Source organism: Gymnoscopelus microlampas (genome assembly GCF_963454915.1).
Source record: "Gymnoscopelus microlampas genome assembly, chromosome: 11".
Lineage (NCBI taxonomy): Eukaryota > Metazoa > Chordata > Actinopteri > Myctophiformes > Myctophidae > Gymnoscopelus > Gymnoscopelus microlampas.
In genome coordinates this window covers 39,404,718-39,429,816 of record NC_139948.1, presented here as the reverse complement: position 1 = coordinate 39,429,816, position 25,099 = coordinate 39,404,718, and the positions used below count along the sequence as shown (strand labels likewise).

Sequence of the window (25,099 nt, the reverse complement as noted above, 5' to 3'; positions counted from 1 at the left end):
GGAACCAAAATGGAGTGTTTCTTGTACACTCTCAGAGTTACACACCCACCATAAGGGGCCATTTGGGAACCAAAATGGAGTGTTTCTAGTGCCAACATGCACGATATCAGCACCCCGACCAGAATGGAGCAGAGCCTTCATTAGTGTCATTAGGTAACACCTGTGAAGGAAGTAAGAGGAGGCCCAATTTCTTTCCAATATGGCTGCTATGCATGTAGGCGCCCAACAAAGCCGGATGCACCACGGTGGAATCGAACCCACAACCTCCATGGTGGTAGGCAGGGACTTTACCACTGCCCCACCCAAGCACACGAATCTCCAAAAAAAAAAAGTATTTGCCCAGGGTAGTTGTAGCTGAGTATTCTACAAGTGCTCACTGTCAGCAACGCCCTGGCTGCACATAGACAGACACACACATTCAAACCTGGGAGCTGACCGGTACAACAACCACATGCAGTCTGTAGCAGTTAGGGGTTCAGTGCCTTGCTCAAGGGCACTTCAGCAGGGTGTTGGGGTGAGTGGTGGCCATTCACTTCCTCACCCAGATTTGTCCTGTCAGTCCAGGGAATCAAACCTGAAACCTTCTGGCAACAAGTGAGCTCACCTCTAACCTTTAAGCCACTGCTGCACCAATCTACAAGCTAATGTGTCAATTTATTTGTGTTTAACCTTTATTTGCATGTAATTGTTTCAGTATCATTGTAACTGTAAAAACAAGGCATGGGAAATAGGCCTATTAATTGTCATTGGATTACTTGAGGTAAGATTAGCATCCAGTTTGCCACCATACTAGTATTTGTCTAAAATCGATACACTTTCTAATTCTCTTATTTCATAGACCGTCTCATGTTCCACAAACCATTGTTGCTTCAGCATTGTGCGCCTTAGATGGAACCACTGCACATGTTGACTGCTATAAAGTTCAAACATTCAAAGTCAAAGTCTTAACATTCAATAGAAGTATAACCAAAAAAAATATGAAAAATTACACAGCCGTTTTCACAAAAGTCACAACTTTATTGCACCTGTATAGCTAACTACATACATTTTGGTAAGAGCCACCGAACTCTCTTCAGAAAAGGCAATGCAAAATAGAACCATCAATCATTCATTCACACTTGTAAATACCTGCCCGTGTCAGTTTCTTTTAAAAATCAACTTCACTGCCCATGAACGTGTTCTATGAAATTTCATTTCATATATTTCTATGAGTTGTCAGGACCTTTCTTACTGCACACACTAACTCGACACAGGGCTGTGTCCTGCATGAAAACAGACATAGCTCTCAAACAAATCAACAAACACATCTGCAGAGAAATTCTCAAGTTAACACCCACAGACTGCTCTGAATATTACTAGCACATTAAAGATTGGTTGTTTTCTTTAAATTATAGATTTATCATAATGTGAAATCCTAGAATTTTTATAGCCAATTCAAGGCAACATCTCTATAATGACAGGGAAATAGATGGGCATATCTTTACAGCAATGGAAGTGAACAGAGGAAGCACAAGGTGAACTGTACAGTCTTCTATAATGGCAAAGCATCTTTGTATGACATTAATATCTCTATATACTGTATCTGTTCCCAGGTAAGTGGAAGGTGTTCCCATGTTTTCCCTGCATCTGAATTACTTGTATAAAAAACAGTTTCTACAAGATAAAACTGTACATGGCGGAAAATAGTGGCGCGGAGCGACTCTGAAATGTGATTAACTGTATGACAGTGATCTGGGTTGTGGGATATGGTGAGAGATGGAGCTGGGATGGAGTATGACTGGGTTCCTGAGGCTCAGCCCAGTTCCTAGGTCACCAGCTTGACTGTCAGAAAATTGCATAGAGATAAAGACAGGGAAAAGATAAGTTACTAGCATGTTGCAGCCTCGATCTGAACACAGTGTCTATATAGTAATAACCCTTTTATTTCTGTTCCATCTGTAAATAGATTGTGGTAAGGCCTGTCATAGGGAACAGAGGAAATTCCCAGTTTGTTGAGTGTTTCGACACAGGACCGGTGAGGTGAGCTACATGCACGGTAAAATCCTCAGTGTTCATTTTAAACAGAGTGTAATAAATAAAGAGGTGGCTTCCCCTGACAAGCAGGAGAGGAGCCCCAGACTGATCCAGGAGTAACCAGAGCTTCGACAGATTAAAGATGAGCAGGAGGAGCTCAGTCTTGCCAAGTCTGATTATTTATAGTGACTTTGGGCTTGTTTTTGTTAAAAGTCGCTTGTAAATAATATTGATAGTTGCGGGGGGCTTGTTTCTTGTGTAGTTGCTTATTTGGGCTTGCTTCCTAATATCGTTTAAACCAGTGGTTCTCAAACATTTTCATGTCAAGGATCCCCCAAATGAATATGCATTTGTCCACAGACCGCCAATCTGAAAATATTTTGTGACAGGGATCTCCACACAAGAGTTGTGTAATTAATATTCCAAATATTTCACGTTTATTTTTTATATGGCCCATCTACAAGCTTTAGCTTGATGTATATGTGTAAAGTGGTCAAACTGAGTGCTATCAGGGACCCCTGTGTGTAATCATGCGACCTAGTCGCTTCTTTTGAGCTCGTTTCTCTTGCAAAATCTGGCAACACTGGAGCTACTTTAAAGACCAGAGAAGGTTGCTAGGTCAACGATGACATTATTAGCAGTGATAAGTGAAGATGAACCAAATGGACCAGGTCCATTTGTACACTCTGTAGAAGTAGCACTGTCCGAATTACTCAATTTAATGTTCACAGATACGCCCTTATCCTTTCATCTGGAAACGCACATTGAAAGTGAAGGTGGCCGATGCAACAAACTATTGTATCCGATTACTGTAGCATTAAACCAGTAAATACGAACAGGAAAAACCCTTAACCATTTCTACAATTTGTTGAACCGCTTGTGTCGTTGTGGTAGTTGCCATGTTTAATAACTGTAAATCCAAAACCAGGAAATGATTCAATCTCTTCCTCTCACACATGTCAAAAAGAAAAAGTTCATAAAAACAAGGACATAATTGAACAGTGAATAGTTTGTGTGGTATGTTCAGAATCTGCAGCAAAATAAAATAACAAAATAAAAATGTATAAAATAATAAAATCAAAAAAGGATCAAATAAAATAAGCGTTTAAACTGTAAAACGATTGGGATCCTTGCAATTTGCTATACAGTAATGGGAGCTTTTTAAATCACGTTTATTTTAAGGCCACGTCTCTGTACCTACCTAGCTTGGTAAAGCCCTCAAGTCCTCAAAAGCAGAACGGTTTACCCTTTTGATTTTGAACAGGTTTCGATACAATATGCCAAGATGGCCAACAGTTACACTTACCATATTTTTACCCTTTCACACGTATGCTATATGTTGCACCTAATTTTGATACAAGCTCAACATTTTCAATATAATCACCACCAAGGCTCAAAAGATGTAAATACAGAAAAATCATGTCAGGGGGGAAAGCCATGGCTCTGTAAGTGACTCCATGCACAAAGCAGCTTACATTATGTATTGTGATATATTTGGATTAACCACTTAAAACCATATATACTTTGTTGAGTGGTGTCCCCCCAGGGGTCTAATACTCCCCCCTTCTTTTTTCTCTCTATACCAAATCTCTTTGCCTAAATTAGCCGATCTACAGTACAAGCTCGTGTTGAGAGATTGTAGAGCTGCTATTTTTTGCCGAATGTTTACCCCAGAATAGGGATGCTAGAGTTTGTGAGGTTAAAAAAGGGGATATGGGTGGTCACCTCCCTCGGCCCATAGGTAGTGAAGCCTCAAAGTGTGTCATGTTTGCATTGATGGAACAAATGACCTGAGCAGTGTGCCCTGTTGCTTTGGCCTCGTTTTTCATTCTGTAATCCAGCTCTGGACTGAACACAACAAGGCGGACAGAAAAAAAAGGGTACAAAAGTAGGGTACATTGTTCTCGGTTTTGTGTTCAGCGTCCCCACAGCAGTGGTCCAGGGCTGTCAACGACGGATCCCAAAAGCCCTCTTCCCCGTAGGTGTCACAGACCATTTCAGCCGTCTGTCCTGGATCTTCTGGAAGATGTTGCCACCACCCCGCCACTTCTCCTTCTTGTAGTTTTTCAGTTTTTTTACCTGTTCATCATTCACAAGTGGAAAACAATGGCAAGATTTAAGTAAGAAGGAAAGTCGGAGTTACCGATCTCAAAGCTTATTTATTTTATGTCAGGCACTGAACAGCAGAATGAACGTAACCCAACACGACCATACCGGTGGTCGGATAGGTTTTGCCCATCGACTACGACTCGGTAGTCGACAATTTTTCCTTAAAGCAAACTGTGGTTTATTCAATTCAGTACACTACAAGAAAAAGAAAAGTGAGTTAGGTTACCCAACACACTAGATATAATTGAGCAGTTATGTTGGGTCAAAGTTACTTTATTGTTGTATTGAACACATTTTAAAGTTAAAAAAAAGAAATAGCTGAACAGCCTTCAAGTCCAGCAGTTGAGAAAAGTGTTTCATGACTGTACAATGATGTTTAACTTAGCATTGACTCAATTATAGAATAGAATACTAAAAAAAAAAAAAACAGTGTCACTATTCAAAAACGTGGATTAGACACAAAAAAGCAGAATTGAGGTCCACCATGACACATACATTCAACAGACTACTATACAAACAACAACAAAACAGAATTATATGTCAAGTTCTGTAACATTTGAATGACTTTGGAGAAAATATTACCAAATGTGAAATGTAAAAATAAAGCCATTAAAGGGAAGATGACTGTGGTATGGTCCAACAAGTGAAACGTCTTACTGGGCCTTTTTCTTACCTTTCCACTGTCAAATTCTTCATCCCACTCATCAATCACAGTCTTATACTTGGCCTGACGGGTATCTTGAATTGAATCTCTACTGATTGCAGAGGCATCTCCATCCCAAGTCAGGACTGTAAAAACAAACAAAAAAGCATGCTTATGAAAACATCTGTACAAAATAAATACAGCTGAGCGCAGAGTCATTAAAAGTAGATAATGCTGCCAAGAAACCTAGTAATGAATCAACCAAAGTTCTGACATCACATTTCTGACACTAAGGCTTACTTTGAGCAACATTCAGGGAAGAATTTTGCAGTCATCATAGCACCATGAACTGCACATCACTTGCATCTTTAATAAAAAGATATTGTTCTAAAATTATGATAGCGTAAACATGCCCACATAGGTTTGACACCGAGTGCAAATTGCCCTGGTTTTGCATCCGATTGAAATGATTCATATGGCAAAGTATAAATGGTGGCTTTTCACCACATCATTTATTTGGGTGCTAATGGATCTTTTCAAGCAGCTGGTGGCGAGGCATAATGGCCTAGCAAAAGCCTCAAAATGGACAATGGACCAATGAATGTAGTAATCAAAATGGATCATTTTACCACCACACTGTGTGTGCATGGCTTTTAGCGGTGTTGTTTGTGAGTTAGATTTCTTTTTTTTTTTGCAATATAATAATTTGGTCCCCAATCCTTTTCTGTATTTCTGTCACTGTATCTTTGCACATTCAGGAAATCTGTCATCTGCATTTACCCATCCTAATGCTATTAGTACAAAGCTCAGGAAGCAGTTAGGGATCTTGCTCAGGGACACTTCCAACACAGAGGTTCTCAAACTTTTTAATGTCAAGGACCCCCAAATTGACACTTATTAGCCCGCGGACCCCCATTTGAAAAGATATGCCAGGGACCAGTGATTCTCAACCATTTTACCCCCCAGTTTAACATGCATTAGGCTACGGACCCCATTTAATGGCATCTCTATCTCTGGGACCCCAATTTATATTGTAAAATCAATGTTAATTTAACTCTGAGAGTGTACAAATGGAACCAAATGGACCCGTTAGGGTCCATTTGGTTCCATTTGTACACTTTCAGAGTTACAGACCCATAAGGGTCCATTTGGTTCCTATCTATCATTTAGCTGGGGACCCCCTGGAACCCCCTCAAGTACCCCTGGGGGTCCCCGGACCCCACTTTGAGAACCAATGTTCCAACACATAGACCGGGGACGGGGCACAAACCGGGGACCTTCTGATTCTCTGACGGCCTCTCTACCCACTCGGCCCCCCTGATGAGGCCAGAGACTTTGCAAATGAGGCTCATTTACAAAGCAGCAAATAAATATTGCCCATCTTAAAAACGTGCAAACGTGCTATTTGATTGGCAGTGCAGTTAGGGGTGCATTTCACCCTTTGCGGGTGCTTTGAGAATTACACAGTTTTGTTCTGTCTGATTTGAGCAGGTTTAGCCGTTCAATCTTTTAGTGACTTTGCCCCTCAGTGTCCGTTTTTACCTGTGGCTCCATAGGCCTTATCTGTAGCGTTCCTGAGCAGCTCCTCCACGACACCACTGCTCTTTTTCCCATCCCAACCCACGGAGGCCGGACGAGGAGGTGGTTCGGCATCTCCGGATCCATGGTGATCGGCAGCAGGTGCCTTGCAGCGCTTGTAGCCATCTTTCACCTGGCTGTCCCACTCGACTACTGTGACTGGAGAAAGAAAGCACTGTATGAGAGCACCAGCAAGCACAAGGTCACAAAAAACATGCCATTCTCATAAGCTAATACCTCCTGTTCTGTATATGATACGGTGAAATTAATAATCAACCACGACGGCTGGTTGAGAGGTTCATGGAGTTTGAGAGTTGCTTTGATCCATACGGGTGTGAAACTGCAGGTTTGGGGTTGGCATGGCAACAAGGATAGTACATTGCAATGCATACTGCAGTCTGCCCGCAGTTTGGATAGGGTACATAATGTATGTGTGGGAGTAGTAGGCACGTGTGCACATGGAACTCACCCGTAGCATGCCTGCTGATGCCGTCGCTCTCCGTGGCGTTCTTGGTAGGACGGGACTCTGTAGCTTCAGGGTCATCGTTTTGACCATTGGAGATGTGCCTGCTTTCCTGACCCACGTCGGCATCCTCTTTTAGCCTCTTCTTTTTCTTCTTCAGTTTCTTTTTCAACTCGATCAAATCTCCAGTGTCATTGTGGAAGTCCTTCATCCCAGACCTGCTGCAAGACACATACAGAATAGCAGGGTATGAGACATTGGCTTTAACCTTTCTTATGGGGATTGAATGTGTGGCCCTATATAACAAAGTGATATAACCCACCTTTCTGAGTGTTGCGAAACTGCATTCTGCAGATCCTCCACCAGTTGCATCTTTTTCCTTTTCTTTTTCTTCTTCAGCAGCAACGTAGAGTGCGCCCCCTTTTTCTGAGATGCATCACTGGTCTGCACCGGAACCAACTGGGGACTCTGTGGCCGTGCACCCTGCGGTTCGATCAGCGCTGGCTGAGGCTCCGAATGTGCCTTGGAAACGTCCGTCAGGTTCCAGTGCCCACCTTGACACCAGTCGTCATCCTCCCGAGCTGCGGGCGACGGCAGGTGAGACTGCACACACTCCCTCTCCTTTGGCACGCTCTCTCCGTCGCTCTCCTCCCTTTTTCTCTTCAGTTTCTTCTTCTTGCGCTTCTTCGGGCTGGCAGGTTCCGAGGGGTCCGCCTCCGCGGCAGAGGCTGTGGCTGGCTCCGCGTCGCCTTCGACCTCGGAGTGGCGTCGCTTCTTTTTCTTCTTATTCTTCTTCTTCTTTTGGCCGGGCGTTTGTTCCGATGGGCTGCCGAGGTCCGCTTTCTGGGGACTGGCGCTGGGGTTGCTGGAAGACATGGGGCTCTTTGGAGAGGGTCCGTGAAGCCCGTTGGTTTTGAGCGAAAGGCTGGTGTTTGGTTTCTGTGGTGCGGCGCTACGGGATTTCTGAGGGCTCTGTTGTTTGAGGGGTCCATTTAAGACGACATGGGCTGCAGGTGGCGACTGCACTTTGGGTGAATGAAATGGACCAGCTCTGCTGAAAAAAAGACCACCACCACAACAACAATCCATCGGTTATTAATTTGGCTGCGGACCTCCATCTCAAAATATTTAGGAAAGAATTTGGGAAATATTCTGTATCTCGGCTCCTGTGTTTTACTATGTATTTTTGCCGAAACATGCTATTTTCAACTGGGTATAACAAGCAAACGGGAGGTTGCGATGACATTTTTCTTTTTTGTCACGGAAGCACAGTGAAACCCTCCGTGATTAGCAACCATCAGGGGATCGACCATACTGGAGATAAATATTCTGTGGTTCTTGAAAGATTAGTCAGAATGCTTAAAAATGCTGGCAGAAGCTACAGCCTGTTTTAGAAAACCCCTGGCAGTGAATGTGTTAATATATATATATATATATATATATATATATATATATATATATATATATATATATATATATATATATATATATATATTCAAATATTTTTCAAAAATAGCAGATCTACATAGTGTGACTCTCGGTGCCGCGCTATGAACTTGTAGATATGCTTGTATATCTGCTATTTTTGAATAGCCAAGGTATAAAACAATGGTTAAAGTGGTTACACAAGATGCATTCCTGGTTTTAATGGCTTAAGACGTGTTTTGTCAAAATCCCATATTACAATGTGTTTAGTCAGTGTTTTTTGTGTGCGCACATTACCTACCTGTGTGTGTGAGTGGGTGAGGCAGAGGTGAGGGGATGAGGATGATGCATGGGATCACTGGGAGGCTGGCATAGCAGAGGGGGTGGAGCATCAGTGCTGCTCGGACTCCGGCTGCGACTGGCCTGCAGTTATCGACATAAATAAAAACTTGGTGGTCTAAAGAAAATACCCATGAATGTGACAAAACAAATAAGGAAAAGGAAAACAAAACAAAAAAAGGGCAAAATGAAGGAAAAGGGACCCATTGAGAGAGGTGGCAGGAAATGACGGAAGGAAAACAAATAAAGGGGGGAGGGAAGGGGCATGGCAGAGAAGAATTAGAAATGGTTAGAAAAAAATAAACTAAAAGTAAACGAAGACAAAGAAATACTAAACAACAAGCACTTATAGGTGGTTGATTAGACAGGAAACAAGAGAAAAATCGGCACTCATTTACAGTGCATATTGTGATTCATTTTAAGCCAATCATCTGGCGCCATGATCCTACCTATAGAAATCAATGGTCATATCGGGGGATTAGCGGTGTGGGTGCAGGGAAACAGGGAACCAAGACAAGGAAAGTGGCACAGTCGCTGCGGAATCATGGGAACGATGTTCACCTTCCTGGCCGACAGGGCCAGTTTCTTGGCGGGCGGGGGCGACATGGTGCTGGCGGATTCGGACGTGATGCTGCCGAGCACCGGGGGTTTTAGCTTGACCGTCTTCTGCTCGTCCGTGCCCTGAATGCGATCCAAGCTCTTGGCCGGAGAGGCCAGGCCGTTGGAGACTTTCTTAGGAGTAGAGGGAGTCTCTCCAACCGGCGCACTTTTAGGACCAATAGAATCCTGGCCAAAAATAAATAAAGAAGGCCATCGTTAAAGCTGTCGCGATTACAAATTTAAGTTGACGATTGATTGTCACTAAAATGATTGCGATTAACAATTTAATTTTGTGTTTGGCGTTGAACATTGGAATATGAATAAAAGAAAATCTGTTTGCCTTTTAGGCTTCGGTAGATATGACAAATAACTGAAATATACAAAGACATTATTAACTCATTGGCTGCCAGCTTTTTGAATTTTTACCTACAGCTGGCTGCCAGACTTTTTCAATGAGAAAAAAAAAGCACTTAGGAGCCGAGATACAGAAATTTTAAGTTTTCAGTTATAAGGAAGTGTCTGGGAGCAAAACTCTTCGGAAAATCATATCTCCTTGGTCTTTGGGTTTAAAAAAAAAAAAAAAAAAAAAAAAAAAAAAAAACTTTTATTTTGAAAAAGTTTTTTTTTTGAAAGAACGCAGATCTGCGTCAATGGCAGCCAACGGGCTTTTGCGCAAATGAACGCAGATCTGCGTCAATGGCAGCCAATGTGTTAACATATTTAATATGTATTTACATTTTATTCATGTAAAAATAGCAGAAATGGCTGATATACAAGCTTACAAAGCGTCACAAAGTGACGCGTTGTAGATCAGCTATTTCTGCTTTTTTCAATATTTGAAAATGTGAATGTTTTTTAACATGTAGACTATTATGACAATTATGCAAAAATAATTGCGTTTAGACGATTATGTAATAATTGTGACAGGCCTAGCCATCGTTAGCTTCCAAACATGCCTATTCGTTGTCATGAACATGTGCAAAAAATAAATAAATAAACGTGAGATGGACAAATTGTGTGGCTGCGTGCAAAGAGGACTTTTGGTGTTTCCGTTACCTTGGAGTCTGTAGTGTCAGCTGAGGAAGAGTCTGACAGAGACTTGGCTGAGGTAGATGTTGCCATGCCCCTTCCCTCGCTGCTGTGCCGCTTGTCCCCCTCGGACCTGCCCACGCCGTTGGAGGGCGCCGGGGTGCCGCAGCGCGACTGCGCCTGGCTCTGGGGAGAGGGCTTCTTCAGCTTCTTGAAAGGTTCCTCGATCATCGTGGGCCCGCTTGGCAGCTTAGGGGGGCCGTGGGAAGAGGAGGTCCCGTTGGAAAGCTTGGCCTGCGGCTGGGGGCCTACGCCGTTCCTCGAAATTGCCAGACCCAAACCTCCATCCATGGATTGGATTTTACGCAGCTGAGCAGGCTCGAGTTTCTGCAGAGATTAATTAAAACCATATTAAAGTTAAGGTAATTTAAAAGGTGAGTGGAAAATGTATAGTTGTTAAAGGTAGGGTAAGTGATTTGCAATTATTCAAATAATTGCAAAATGGGTCTATATTCTGATAGTACTCATTGCTATAGAGTGTTTGTTCAGTAAAAGGAGTCTCCCACATTTCTCCAGCTCTTTATTATTATTTTTTTTTAAATAATTTTTATCCCACGATTTTGTAACCCACATTTTTTCACCCAGTGCCAATTGCCTATGTAATCCTGGGCACTACCTACCCTCTGCCAGCCTAGGGAGAGCCCAAGCTGAGGCTCATGCCTCCTTCAATGCATGAGGAGCAAGCAGGCCGCTTCTTATCACCCGACAGGGGGGAGATTCCCTGGTTGGACATAGCGCGTGGAAGGAACACGTTATTCCAACCAGTTCCCTTCTCCTCCATCAGGCGCCCCGGCTGACCAGGGGGAGGCAGTATAGTGACCAGGATTACTACATGTTTTTGTGAGGGTATTAACTACCCAGGAGACACGGGGAGAACATGCAAACTCCACACAGAGTAGGCCCTTTCACCAACCCCACCTAGGGTATGGGCGCCGATGACGTGGAGGAGAGAACACGCCCCCAGTGCCCACAGCGTCCCTGGCGGGAATCGAATCTCCAGCTCTTTATTAAACAGAAAATGCATTTTCAGTGCCTGTTCCTGATTGGTTTAAATGTTGTCACCTACCTGAAAATGTACTATATTCTGTTTACTAAAGAGCTGGAGAGACCCCTGTGACCGAACAAATGCTCTGTAGCAATGATTACTATCAGAATATAGTACTTTAACCAAAAAAATATATATATATAAAAAAAATATCACTTACCCTACCTTTAACCAAAATACACTTTTAAAGAAAAGATCATACTGGTGTCAACGCATGAAAAAGGTAGTGCACGCACATACGTGGCAAACAAAGTATAATAAAAAAGGAATAGAGTCTGCACACTGGTAATGCTGCAAAAAGCTCCGCTTTGTATTTATTGTGTTCGTCTAACGAATGCAATAAATACAAAGCGGGGCTTTTTGCAGCATTACCAGTGTGCAGACTCTATTCCTTTTTTATCATACTGGTGTCAATACACGTCATTGCAACTTCTGCAAAAATATACTGTATCGTACATACAACGCGATGCATTGTGCGCCTGAATAGGGACGCTACGGTTAATGTGGTTAAAGACAAATGGCGGTGTCTGTTGCATACCTTTCTAATTTGTGGGGAACACAGAGGCCCATTCAAGTTGGTCTTCTTTATCTGTTCAGATGAAATACTGTTCTTCCCAGGATGCACCATTCCCTGCTTGGCAGGCAGCCCATCCACATTTTTCTTGGTATCCGGGATCCTTTAAAAAAAACACAAATAATGTTTTATACACTGAAAACCAGTATATATCCAGGAGTAATGATTTGTCACCTCTTGTAATACGGTCACATCTTACCTCAGGTAGAAAAGGACATAGGCCTGCTGGTTCAGCACCACTTTGATATTACTGGAGTGCACCATTGAATCATTCATCTGGTACCACTGTCCATTGCTTGCCTTTGGAGAACAAAGAAACATTTAATATGGTTTCAGTGAACTTCGTGTTTTGAAAACAGTTATTTTAACCACCCTTTAAGACCGGGAACGCATCATCTGTGTCATTTTAAGATTTCTTTGGCTATTCAAAAATAGCAGATCTACAAGCACATAGCGCGGCAACCGGTGCCGCACTATGAGCTTGTAGATCTGCCATTTTTGAAAAATCGTGAACATTTTGTGCAAATTGTTGAATATGTATTTTTTTTAAAGCAAACTTTTTAATTCTGTTACAATTTCTGGGGGTTCCTGGAACAAAATATTTTGAGATGGGGGTCCACGGCCAAATACATATCATTTTGGGTGGTCCTTGACATGAAAAAGTCCACTGTTATTATAGCAACTATAATATCAGCCGCGCTATGAGCTTGTATATCTGCAATTTTTTGAATAGCCAAAGAAATCAAAGAATGACACAAATGCGTTCCCGGTCTTAATGGGTTAAACACTATATACTTCATTGACCAGTGACGCACAGGGAACTATTCTTAGCCTACCAATGTTCTCCCACCAAATCTCTTTGCCGAAAATAGCCGATCTACAAGCTCACAACGCATCACATTGTGAGCTAGTAGATCTAGTAGGAAAAAAAACATTAACATGCAATGTTTCTTTACCTTGACGTAACAATAATAGTGACCAGCGTGACAACTGTAGCCAGAGTGAACCAGGACAGCATAAAGGCCATACATAACGGGATCGCCTGAGCTCTGCGACATGTAGGGACGAATGTTCAGGAATTCAGGATAGCCAACCTCCTAGGGGGGGAGAATAAAATAAATGAATAAAAAAAAAAAATATGAGAAGCACTGACATTGAACTGCAGCAGCCTTTTAAAAAGCACCGGGCGTTGATAGCGTTTTGTTTACCTTCGTTATTTTCCCACCGCTGAAGTTGGCGAACCTCTTGAGAGACAGGGTCAGTACATTAGACGTTCGATGGACCGTGAAGCGTTTAGTGGCCGGCACTTTCTTCTTGCACCTGGAAAATGGAGAGAAAAGATGTCTCAATGCACAGACGCTTGCCAATTTCGTTTGGTCTTCTGTCCACGGAGGTCGATAAAAGAAAAGTTCATTATACAGGGCCTTATTGATCTTTCTTGAAAATGTAAGATTTGTGTAAAGTCTATAGGCCATTGGTTCTCAATCCGGGGACCCCCAGGGGTCCTTGAGGGGTAGTTCCAGGGGGTCCCCCAGCAAAAATGGTTAGCGTAGCATCACAATCATTTTAACCACTTTACCCATTTATACGTTGGCTATTCAAAAATAGCAGATCTACAAGCAAACAGCGCGTCACTTTGTGCCGCGCTGCAAGCTTGTACATCTGCTATTTTTGAAAGGTCACTTACTTGGCACACATGTAGGCGTTCTCTCCACTCAAAACGTCTGGCTTAACAAACAGCTCCAAGGCTCGCACGATGTTTGCCGCTTGCTGAAAGACAGGAAGAGGTAAGGAGAGCTAATCAATATAACTGAACTCGGTTGAGAAAGTAAACCAATACCACTTATGTCATGTATTTAGACCTCATTCAAACATACCCGAATCTCAACAGCAATGTCCAGGTATGGATCATATGTGTCCGACACACTTTTGCAAATCGAACACTTGACTGAAAGGAGAAAATGCACATTGGTGTTATTGCGCTTCATGGCTGTCACCTAAGCAATACCAGGTGGTAGTTACAATAGTTAATGTAGCTAAGATTTAAGATGATTATCTAATATATAAATGTTTACTCCATTACACAAATTAGCTTCTTCTAGAAGCAATTACTTTCATGTTCCTACCTCGTGACCTCAGGTACCCTCCAAAGATTTGGTGGACCAATGTAGTGGCCTGGGTCTGCCTGTCAAGCCTGAAAGAAGGAAACTTGCATGCTAAACGATATTCAAACAAAACGCTGATTGTGTTGCAAATTGAATAATCAAACAGGGAAAAAGATCTTACTTGGGGTAACCATTTAGACAGGCCTTCTGCATAGCGTCAATGGTGTAGCGCAAAAACTCATGGGCATCCTCTTGACTCCCAAAGCGAAAATGTCTGGCAATTTCTGTAAAAAAAACAATAAAATAATAAAGTAAAGATTGCATGTTAGACCCTCTAAGACCCTTGATTCCAAGTCCTAACAGGAAAACTGGAAATTGTGAGCTGGCAGAAGTATAACGTAATCACCACTATCGCTGTACATCCACCACATAATATCCCAGAGTAGTTAATGAGTCACTGCAGAGTGGGAAAGAGGAAATGACATAACTTGAACAGATGTGTGAGGGACCAAAATGAAGCCAACTTGGGAGATTTATAAGAAAAACATGTCCATTAGCCCCGTGTCTTCATACCGAAGAATTGTTCACGTCTGTGAGGGGGCCTGAATGTTTCTGTGCTAAGGCTCGTCCTCACAGTCTGCAGTCACAAGGAGACAGAGGGCATTGGAACGAGGGAGGGAGGGAGCGAGAGAGGGAGTAAGGGAGAAAACAAAGGAGGAGGAGAGATGATTGCTGCAGTACATGAGGAGCGAGGCTGGAGGGAGGAAAGTAAAGTGCGGGCTGCTGGGGTAGTTTCCCGTGAGATTGCAGATAGAGTGGTACTTCTCTTTGTCAAGGTCCAGCTTGCACACCTCATCCCCATTTGTTCTGCACCCGTTCGTTAATTCACAGGCTGCAGTCTCACAGGGGTCACTTCAGCCACTATAGCTCCGTCACTGGGACACCTCTATAGCCAGCGTTGCATAATCATGCTCAATTCTGCCGGGAGTAGCCTCCGGCATCCTTTAGCGTCACTCAGCTGAAAATTCTCCACTCTAAAGGTTTGAGGGTTGTCTATAATTTAAATGGAAACTTCCCAGGCACAATTTAGGCATTTAGCAGACGCCTTCTTATCCAGAGCGATTTACATAGTGCAGGGTTAGTGCAAGCATCACGAACCCCAGTAAACAAACAAGGTATAAGTGATGGAGGAATTAAAATGCTACAAACTACCTGAGATAACAAGTAAACAACATACCTAGCATCTTTATAAACGGTCAACAAAGGAGTTAAGCATATGAACATTACAGGGCATGGTGGCAGTCTTACTTTTCAGGTCTCTGATGAAAGAGACCGGCTTGATGGCGTTGCCCGTGTTGGCGAAGGCTTGAATGATGTGGTTCTGCATTATACAGATCATACAGAAGCCCGACTGGTGACCTGAAGGATTGACCACAAAGCCATAAAAGATTAGGCCAGGCGAGTCAGAGGTTAAAATGTGAAGAATTCCACACAGCATCAAGGAATCGTGTACTCACAGGCACGGCTGTGCTCCTTTGAGAGTAGGTAGTTGGCAAGCGGCGGCGTGTAAGTGAGACACTGCACAGTTGAGTTAAGGAAGCAAGTGTTTCCCAGGTTGTGGAGACCGGCTCCTACCCTGTACACACGCTCCCATCTCAGGGTAAGTTTGTTCCCTTGAAAGAGCATTTTCTGTGGGGCAGGGATGCCATCGCTCTGGCCCCCGTTCAGATGATTCTCTGAAACTGAAAGAAGATAAGTTAGTACGGCTAGCAGCTGGATGAAGTTTTGAAACAACAAACAGCCATCAAAAAAAATATAATTGTGTTAAATGGCAACTTGAAAAGGTTTCTTTAAAATCCAGACTACCACTGTGTCCACCACTTTTGTGTGAAAGGCTTTCTTACCTTGTCTCTTTATCTGGGCTGGCTCTGTAGTTCTTTGCCCAGTGGCTCCCTCATTCCTGGGATTGAGGAGGAAATACTTGGTTTTCAGGCCATCTAGTTGATAGGAAAACCCCTTGACGGCAGGCTCAAACTCGATCTTCTGCAGGAGGACCTTCTTGGCAGAGGAGGCCAACAGTTTGTTGAGGTCGCTCTCATCACCCGTGTCCTTGCGCCCAGGTTTCAGGGCCTCCTTTAGTTTATCCACTATTGGCATTGTTGGAACATCACTGTGGAAAACAGATTGGATGTCAGAGCTAGGGGTCAAACAATGGATCTCAGAGCTAGGGGTCAAACAATTTATAGAATAATCGACAGGAAATTAATTGTATTCAATTTCAGTAATCAAACTGGTTCAGTGATGTAAAATATTACTTATGTGTGCCAGTTACAACTTTGTTCCATATCTTTAAAACGGGCAGTCGAAGTTATATGCTAATCAGAAGGTCACCAGTACGCTTCCCGGCCCACCCATGTCGAAGTGTTCCTGAGCAAGACAATTAACCTCCAACAGCCTCCTGAAGTGAACGGTCATCATGACCATCTGAGCAGCCCTCATCTGGGTAAAGCTGAAAGTGAATTTCCAGAGGGAATAACAAAGACCTACAAATAAAATAAAAGTTGTTTTTGACTGCTATGTCAAGAGGTCGGTTTGGTGTTCATGTAAAAACCTGCATCTTACAATTTATGTACAGTATCCTGAAGTGTTGGAGCGTTATATTATACAGATATTCCAAGAGCACTAAGCATATCTGAGGAGCTACAGTAGCTGGCTCTTGGCAGATGTTCCTACAGTGATGCAAGACAATAGGCGGAAGACAAATTATGTTAGAAATGAACTGTGTATCAAAAACTAAGTAATTAAGACGTACACTGTATAAGATAGAAGCAGCTGCTATTACTGTAAGGCCAGATTCTCATGATCTGTAGTACTTGTCTTGTATATCTTATTACTGCCATGTGCGTCTGACAACTGTCTAGACAAATTAATGCCCGTTCTCTCATTAAACTAAACTCAGTCCACAAATGTACTAATCAGCAGGACACATATTTGTGGAGGCTTTTTACTGCTCCTATGCAGTATGGTACTGCCCCTGTATTAAACTGTGGAGATAACTGTCTGTTCTACAACTATGTTCCGTACTGCTATCAGAGTGGTGAGTGAATGATTTCTCATGTGTCATTTATTGCAAACATTAACCCATTCAATCCGGGGACGCATCGCTGTCATTTTACATTTCTTTGGCTATTCAAAAATAACAGGTATAAAGCTTATATAGCGCTGCACCGAGTGCGCTTGTAGATCTGCTATTTTTTTTAAAGAAATCTTGAAAATGTGTGGAAATCTTTGAATATATATATTTTTAAAGCGAACATTTGTAACTCAAATCTTTGCTTCTGGGGGTCCCTGGAACAAAATGTTTGACAAATGTTCGCTTTAAAAATATATATATATATATATTCAAAGATTTGTTAACGATTTTTCAAAAAATAGCAGATCTACAAGCTCCCCTGAAAACCCTAAATACCCAGCTAAAATATATATGCTGAGCCATTTTGGCTGTGGACGCAGAAATAACCATCTATATACTACAGTGTATTTCTGTGCAGTCCTGTGAAAAATGCGACCGGGTCATACTCATAAAATAGGACAGAGAATGCCTTTTCTCCGCAATACACTAATACACTGTAAGTCCACGTCGCTCCACGTCCACAACATACATACGTGTATTTACATACATATAAAACCATGTGTAGCTCTGCATTAATATGTGCTATATAAATAAAATATTACATTGTATTAAATGTATCGAGTTAATTTCTTACATACTAGATACAATTATTTTTTTGTACTGGCCCATAACATGACTATAAACCTCTGAAAATGTATTATTGGGGGAGCATTTTTTTTTACCTGGATGAAACACTGGATTAAGCAATCATAATGTAAACTATACTATCGCAGAAAACGCATCATATTGGGCTATAGGGGCAAGATCACACAACCTTGATTTACCTGGCAAAACAGTAAATACCTCAAGACTCTAGTTTGTGGCTTTTCTGAACATAAAATATGTACATTGTTACATAATATACAATTAATAATCACCGAACAGAGACCACAAGTATCAATCTCACCAGAGTGGGCAGTGATATCATAAGGAGGGAGGGCTGATCATGCATTACATGCACAAGGTCACGCTAACCTTCATGTGCTGCTGATAGTGATACAATTAAGCATGATGACAAAGCCCACAAGCTCACTTGACTGCAGAATGGTGGACTAAGCAGGAATATTCAGTTTATACACCAGACCATTCAAATAGAATACCTTGCCTTTTAAAAGAACGTTTTTGTCCTTTTTGTGTTTTTCTCTCACCTTAACTAACGTCCATAGTATATCATGTACACTACAGTATCTGCTGCTATGATCACGCACCTTTATATCTTATCTCAGGTACCATGTGTAAATATGTAGATCATTTGTTTGTTTTCTTTGATTGATCTCTCTTCCCCCTTGCACCCCCACCCTTCTTCTTCCTCTTCCCTCTCTTTTTTCTATGGAAATAAAATGACAGGAAGAACTTGCGCAAAAACGAATTTCACCCCCTTTTATTACTCCTGTAAACCTGTGATGTGACAATAAAGCTGATTCTACAGGATTTCATTTTGGGCTAGACCAAGCAGCAAACAAAGGTCTGCTAAATGTGCATCTATGTCCTTAAAATCTAATAGATTAGAGACTGTACAACACATACTGTAGACAAAGTAAAACGTGTAAAATGTGAAAGAAATCCTGGGGTCTCTCTCATGTCCACAGTACTTGACTGTAATTGCCTATTTTAAATAAGAAATAGTGTAAGACGACAAGAGGCAAATACTTCAAACCTGCTTAGTGGTCACATTTAAAGAAATAATGTTTTTAAACTAAGGCGTGCAGTCTTTGAAACTGCGATTTGCATGATTCAGTTTGAAACAAAACTACAGAAGTAGTAAGTACCACTCCTAAATGAATGCTGCAGGATCCCAGCACAGAGGATATTTTGAAATGAATTATACGTTGTCAGAAACTGTATATATTAACATTAATACATTCCCGGTACATTGTAGATTGTTATATTGTAGGCTATATGCTGTTGCAGGTCTTTTATTTTGACTGAATCTTCATAGTCCCAAATTTGGACAGTCAGTCAATCAAGTGTCTGCTACAATAAACAGGTAAACACACTCACACTCTCTCTTTCTTAAAGGAAGACCAACTATGCCAGAGCCAAGACTTTAACAAAAGCCTAAGGGCCCTATTAAGCACGTCTTAATTACCGCCAGGTCTTATTACTTAACTTAAGACATGGAGGTGTGACCAATGCCATTTTGCTATTATGGGTGTGGTAATCTGCACACTGCGCCAAGGCGCTACACGGTAAAACGCCCCCTGAATTAGTCATGGGTGTGTTTGGGCGTTACTTCCAATCAGAGATTGGCTGCCATTCTCTTCAAGATCAGCGCAAGACGCAATGCTATTTTCCGTGCTTTAAGTGGTGAGATCAAAAGAGAAAGAAACCTCACATTGAAAGGTCAGATGTACTAGTGCATGCATGGCTGTCATAATCACTGTAGCCTCTGTCTAATTATGTGACTGTCTCATGTCCAAAACACATCTGTGATATCTCTTGGCAAACAAACAAATATTCAATTTCTCAGTTGCCTATTATTAAAGCATCCCCCCCTTCTATCTATCTCAGCGCAACAAGTGGACACATATCGGTATGTTTCACACATTTGCTCAATGCTGCTGCCCAAAATGTCTGATATCCAAGCAAAAATCAGTCGCTGCCTGACGCGTTGTATGCTTGTAGATCAGATCTGGGTGTAGATCAGAGTACACGTGATCACAACAAAATGAAGCTGGTTTCGTTTAGTAGTATAGGATTTATACAAATATTTTTTTTCTCTGCTTCCTGTTGCTTTTTGGCAAAAACAAACCACATTCAACTGCCCACTATGGAACCGATTATCGCGACGGCATTTCCCCGACCCCCCCTCGCGATTCTCCTAGACGTCTCTTGAGGTGGATCATTTTGAAGAATAATATTCTATGATTTTTCAAAGGTTAGTAAAACCGCTCGAAATCGCTGGCAAGGGCAGCTATTAGACGATGTTTTAACTCTGGCAGTTAACATATGAACAGTCCCCCATGCGTTAAATATGCTGGCGAGTCTTATTCCTTAAGTGTTTGCATTCGGCGCGACTAGCAGAATAGGTATTGTGCATAAGATGGCGGCGTCATTTAATTACCCCATAAGGCATGGAATTAAGACGTGCTTAATAGGGCCCTAAGAGTCTAAAAGCCCCCAGAGGTTGTGCTGTTCATGGCAATGCAACCTAAATTTGGAGTCATCTTGTGCGCACGTGGACATTGTGATCTAAGCGTAGCTCTAGCAGAAAGGCCATAGGGTCACAAATATCTGTACAATTCATCCCTCTGAGGAACATTGCACAGCAAATTATTAATTAAGTAGTCGAACCAGTCGTTTTTTGTTTTTAGATATACCTCTGCTTGGGAACAGTGTTGGACAGACAGACACTGCTATCCTCAGAGCCCTGCCGCCGGCGGGGCTAAACTGTCCATCTTCAGTGGGGGGAAATTGCAAGTTCATTAGGAGGTAAAGGTATTTATTGCGTTCATACTGACCTTAAATAAAATAGTGATGATGGATTCTGTAGAGTGGTTATGAAATAAGACTTTTTTCTTCAAAGTCAGTTTAGCTATTTTCTTCCCTTTTTTTTACAAGAATTGCTGACATGACCTGAACTTTTCAGATTATATAAAGACATTTCAGCTAAGCTAGTAAGCTACCATACAACTGATGATAAGCAGATGTAGCTGTAAGCTAGGACCTAAAATACAGCAGCATCATAGCTGAGGTTTAGTACCAATCTTCACCAAAAACTCAAGCAGCAGCTAAACTGATTGCAGAGAGAAAATTCCTCACGCCACACAGACTTGAGTCATCAGACAGTATTTTAAGCATATTACAGAGGTAGACCAAGCATTGCATTTACTTTAATTAAGCATATCTCAGAGGCAGACCAAGCATTGTATTTACTTTAATTAAGCATATCACAGAGGTAGACCCAGCATTGTATAAACTTTAAAATGACACTATCTTGCTACTGATGTGCCTTTCAGCTCATTCTAATTTTAAACTTTTTTCCCACTTTTTTGACAGAAAATTCCGCAGTATGTCTGTTTTGGCCTCTCTTTGTGTTCCTACAATTCCCATGGTGCATTTCATGGGCAAGCAATGTCCTGGCAAACACATGGTCATAATTAAAATAAACCAGATTCCTATTCTCTGATGTCTGTAAAGGCAACAAACAAGGATAACGTTTCATAATGTTACACCAAGTACCGACAAGGGTTGTAGTAGTTCACCACAGTGATATCATCATGGGAGTAGAACACGTTATGGCTGCTAATAGAACATTAGCCTAATAGGGAGGGATACAATACAGGATAGTTGGGCACTAGCGACATCTGGGCAGCTCAATGTAAAATTGGCTATTTTGTCGAAAACACTAAAAGTTTAAATGAAATATTAAAAAAATGATCTTAAGTAATGTAAAGTATATATGATGTGAACATGCACGGTACAAGACTTAATTGTATCCTTCAACTTCTTGTTTATGCCCCAAAATGACTGGATATACACGTTGCGTAGCAGTTGTAGAAATAGTAGACATTAATTGTCGAATGTTTAAGCATGTTCTAATCATGTATACTTTACTGGGAAAAACAAATCTCCAAATATTCTTTAACATTTTGGAAAAAATAGACAATTTAACACTGAAGTGCCCACTCTTCCTAGGTGCCCACCTATCCTGTTAACCCTATTAGCATTACAGCAAACATTGAAAATCGTGTATCCCTTTAAAAGGTTTAGTCTGTAAGGTCACATCAGTACAAGTGACAGCTTTATCAGGACAGGCATGAGCCCCTGACCACACAGGGGGGCTGCTGCCCCAGACAACAATGGCTTCATTGGCCTACCTGGACATTTAAATTGTACCTCTGTCAGCGAGCAAGGAATTGATAATGCACACAATAATAATGGATTATCCATAAAGTCATCAATATCTTCTGATGACAATTCCAAGGACTTTATATTATACTTTCTTAATTTCAAGATATGACTTACCATTCTCTCAATCTATGTGACTTGGCTAAATTGGCTTACTAACTAAATATTTTGGTGGAATATCTGCAATGGCTTATCTTATATGTAAAAGGACTGAGTTACAACATTCAGCATTAAAGGTGGGATACTTTTCTAAAAACTGAACGAAGCCACGTGTCAAGTGAGTTATTGGTACCGTATACGTCGGCATACATGACATATGTTGACTGTAGATAACCTACACTTGTTATTTTACATGCCTGAATCCAACACACACATCTGTTAACAACAACTCCACCATGAGCTGAATCTGTTGCTGTATAATCCGCACCGTGTTTTAATACTATCACTATTATTGACTCACTGACTGTATAAGTCACACATTTATGTTTACGTATGTAGAAAGGGTGAATAAAGAACAATCTCCCAGCTTTTCTCAGACACATTTAGACAACGCAAACTCGCAATCCATACCCTTTAAAAAATTATGTATTATTATTCGTCCAGATAACGGTTCGTTAGCTGAGCTGTGGATCAAAGAATGTATGTTTCCCCCAAACCAAATGTCCCCCATGCGGTGTGTCTGTGCAGCCATGTAGCCACCAAGCTGTGGACTGGAGTCTGCTGCTCTGCTGGGCCGGGAGTGTAGTGTAGTCATCATAGCTGACGACAGTGTGTGGCAGCTAGCCTAGGTTAATGCTAACGACACCAGCCAGCAGACAAAACGAATATCTGACAACTGAAGACAAACGCCACGCATCTCGCGGTATTAAAAACGCGATATTATCGCTTGTTCGATAACGATGAAATCGTGACGTACGTCGCTTTCTAAAACATATACTGTCGCAACAAGGTCCCCAGTTCTTTGACGTTAGCGATTAGCCTCAGCGTGCTAACGTGGCGACAGCCCTGCCCTGCAACGAGGGCTATTATCGTGCTTTTAGCCTAATGTTCGCCATCAATATGTTCATTTATTAGCCTTAAAAGGACGATAAAAACGACACAATCCTCTCACCTTGACGTTAAATGGTCCAAAGAGAATCAGCGAGTAATAAAGACGCTTGTTGGTAGAATCCTTGCTCTTTTCGCCCATGCTGCATTATGAGAGGGCGTGTACGACGAGGATGACGGACAACCAATCCAGCCAATCAAATCGGCGGATGGTTTCTTGACGCACGCGAACGACCAATCAATCGACGAGTCGTTTTTTTTATTTTTTTAATGTCTGCGTTTATACTTTGCCCGTGCGGCCGGTGTCGCGCGCCAAAAATAGCAGATGTACAAGGTCGCAACGCACCGCGCTGTGACGCATTGTGAGCTTGTAGATCTGCAAAAAAGAAATGTGCGCGACACCGGCGCGCGACTGAAGTATACCTGACCGCTGTCAGTAGCAAACAACACGTGACTTTCGGGCATTCTGCGTGATACTGTACATGATAAAGTCGCGTTTATTTACGCTCCATAGACCGTAGTACGACGGTGTCGTACGCCGAAAAGAACACACATATAGCTAATTTAGCTATATATATAGTAGTATATAATAACAACAACAAACGACTGCCATGGCCATGACCATGAGTCGTATTAGCTCTGGTTCAGAGCGTTAGCGAGTTCTCTTTAAGCGGGGCTCTTCCCATGGACTGAAAATTCCACTACCGTGCGAGGTCTCCAACTTTAGTAGAAATAAAGGAAACGATGGTGCTACTCATCGAAATAAAGGCTGTTTTGTATTGTTGAGGGACTATTCTCCATGGTGGGAAACGTCTCAGGACCCCATCTTCTCTGTATAATACACTTTTTGGGCAGAAAATAAAATATGTCCACCAGACGTAAATTATTTAAATTACTCACCTGCGCCCTCTACAGATCTGGTTAATATAAATTACCATTGATCAGATCTGTAGAGGGCGCAGGTGAGTAAATAAAATAATTTCGGTCTGGCTGAGATATTTTATTTTCTGCCCAAAAAGTGTATTATACAGAAAAGGGGGGTCCTGAGACGTTTCCCACCGTGGAGAATAGTCCCTCAACAACTCAAAATAGCCGTTATTTCGATGAGTAGTGACATCTTTTCCTTTATGTTTTACTAAAGTTGGAGACCTCGCACTTTTCAGTTTTCACACAATTTTCAGTCCATCGGAGGATCTAATTCTGAATATGCTTCTTTATGTAATTCTCTATACTATCTCGACCTCGACCTTTCTATGACGTTCTACAAGCGAATCAACAAACGACGTTGATAATCAATGCACCTTCAAAGAAAGAATGAATTAGCGATGGATTGTTATGTCACTAAAAAAGAATCTCGTTTTGCAAACATCTTGTGACTATAAACCAAGACAACCTCAAATCATAGAATAATGTAATTATTACCCACCCATAAACATGTTTATTATGTCATAACAAGTTATGGTATTATTAGCTCCGACGGAACCTCTCCCTCCGTTCCGAGATGAGGTTCCTCGTTTCCCCTTGCCGTTTTAGCAGGACATTGTCGCATATTATCCACTTTACATGTTTCTTACCCCTTTCTGCACATCGTATCCAAAAAGTAAAGGTTTTCTGAAACAATCACAGGTGTTTTAAGTTCTAGCTGGCAATAAAATCTATCCAACGAGTTGAAAAAAGTAGTAAAAGTAACTCGCTCCTGTCCTCAGCTGGTTACATGTTTTTAAGACAAGAGTTGCGCCCGTAGAGATAACATTACTGACCCTACTGGTCAAATGTTGAATTGCATCTTCTTATGCAAAATATTATGGAACCGGCTGAGGACAGAGGCGAATTATAATACTTTTTTCAACTCGTTGGATAGATTTTATTGCCAGCTAAAACTTAAAACATATGTGAGCGTTTCAGAAAACCTTTACTTTTTGGATACGATGTGCAGAAAGGGGCAAGAAACATGTAAAGTGGAAAATGTGCGACAATGTCCAGCTCAAACGGCACCGGGAAATATAACAGGGATGGCTCTGCTATAGCTTGCCATTGCCAGCAGAG

At 41.8% G+C, this 25,099-nt stretch overlaps 1 protein-coding gene across 3 annotated transcripts; it reads right to left on the bottom strand.

The window, feature by feature from the left end:
- Nucleotides 1–996: 996 nt before the first annotated feature.
- On the bottom strand, nt 997–23,217 carry usp36 (ubiquitin specific peptidase 36). 3 transcript variants are annotated; one of them, XM_084071293.1, is made up of 20 exons: nt 23,118–23,217; nt 15,888–16,153; nt 15,501–15,725; nt 15,292–15,402; nt 14,165–14,267; nt 14,005–14,072; nt 13,756–13,826; nt 13,566–13,648; nt 13,087–13,198; nt 12,835–12,975; nt 12,078–12,178; nt 11,843–11,981; nt 10,227–10,586; nt 9,132–9,356; nt 8,533–8,654; nt 7,129–7,860; nt 6,813–7,027; nt 6,308–6,502; nt 4,796–4,911; nt 997–4,092 (listed from the first exon to the last, which is right to left on the bottom strand). In XM_084071293.1, the coding sequence occupies exons 2-20, from the start codon at nt 16,138–16,140 to the stop codon at nt 3,961–3,963; spliced, it is 3,504 nt and encodes a 1,167-aa protein (XP_083927419.1). In that variant the 5' UTR covers nt 16,141–16,153; nt 23,118–23,217; the 3' UTR covers nt 997–3,960. The 3 variants fall into 3 exon arrangements, with proteins under 3 accessions (XP_083927419.1, XP_083927421.1, XP_083927420.1); XM_084071295.1 differs by having other exon boundaries at nt 6,813–7,024; XM_084071294.1 differs by having other exon boundaries at nt 7,129–7,857.
- Nucleotides 23,218–25,099: the final 1,882 nt, after the last annotated feature.

Coding starts and splice junctions, on each gene's coding strand:
- usp36 (XM_084071293.1), bottom strand. CDS start 16,140: ATGCCAATAGTGGATAAACTAAAGGAGGCCCTGAAACCTGGGCGCAAG. Junction 13,827..14,004: donor AGGGTACCTGAGGTCACGAG/GTAGGAACATGA, acceptor TTCTCCTTTCAG/TCAAGTGTTCGATTTGCAAA. Junction 9,357..10,226: donor CTGACACTACAGACTCCAAG/GTAACGGAAACA, acceptor ATTTTTGGCCAG/GATTCTATTGGTCCTAAAAG.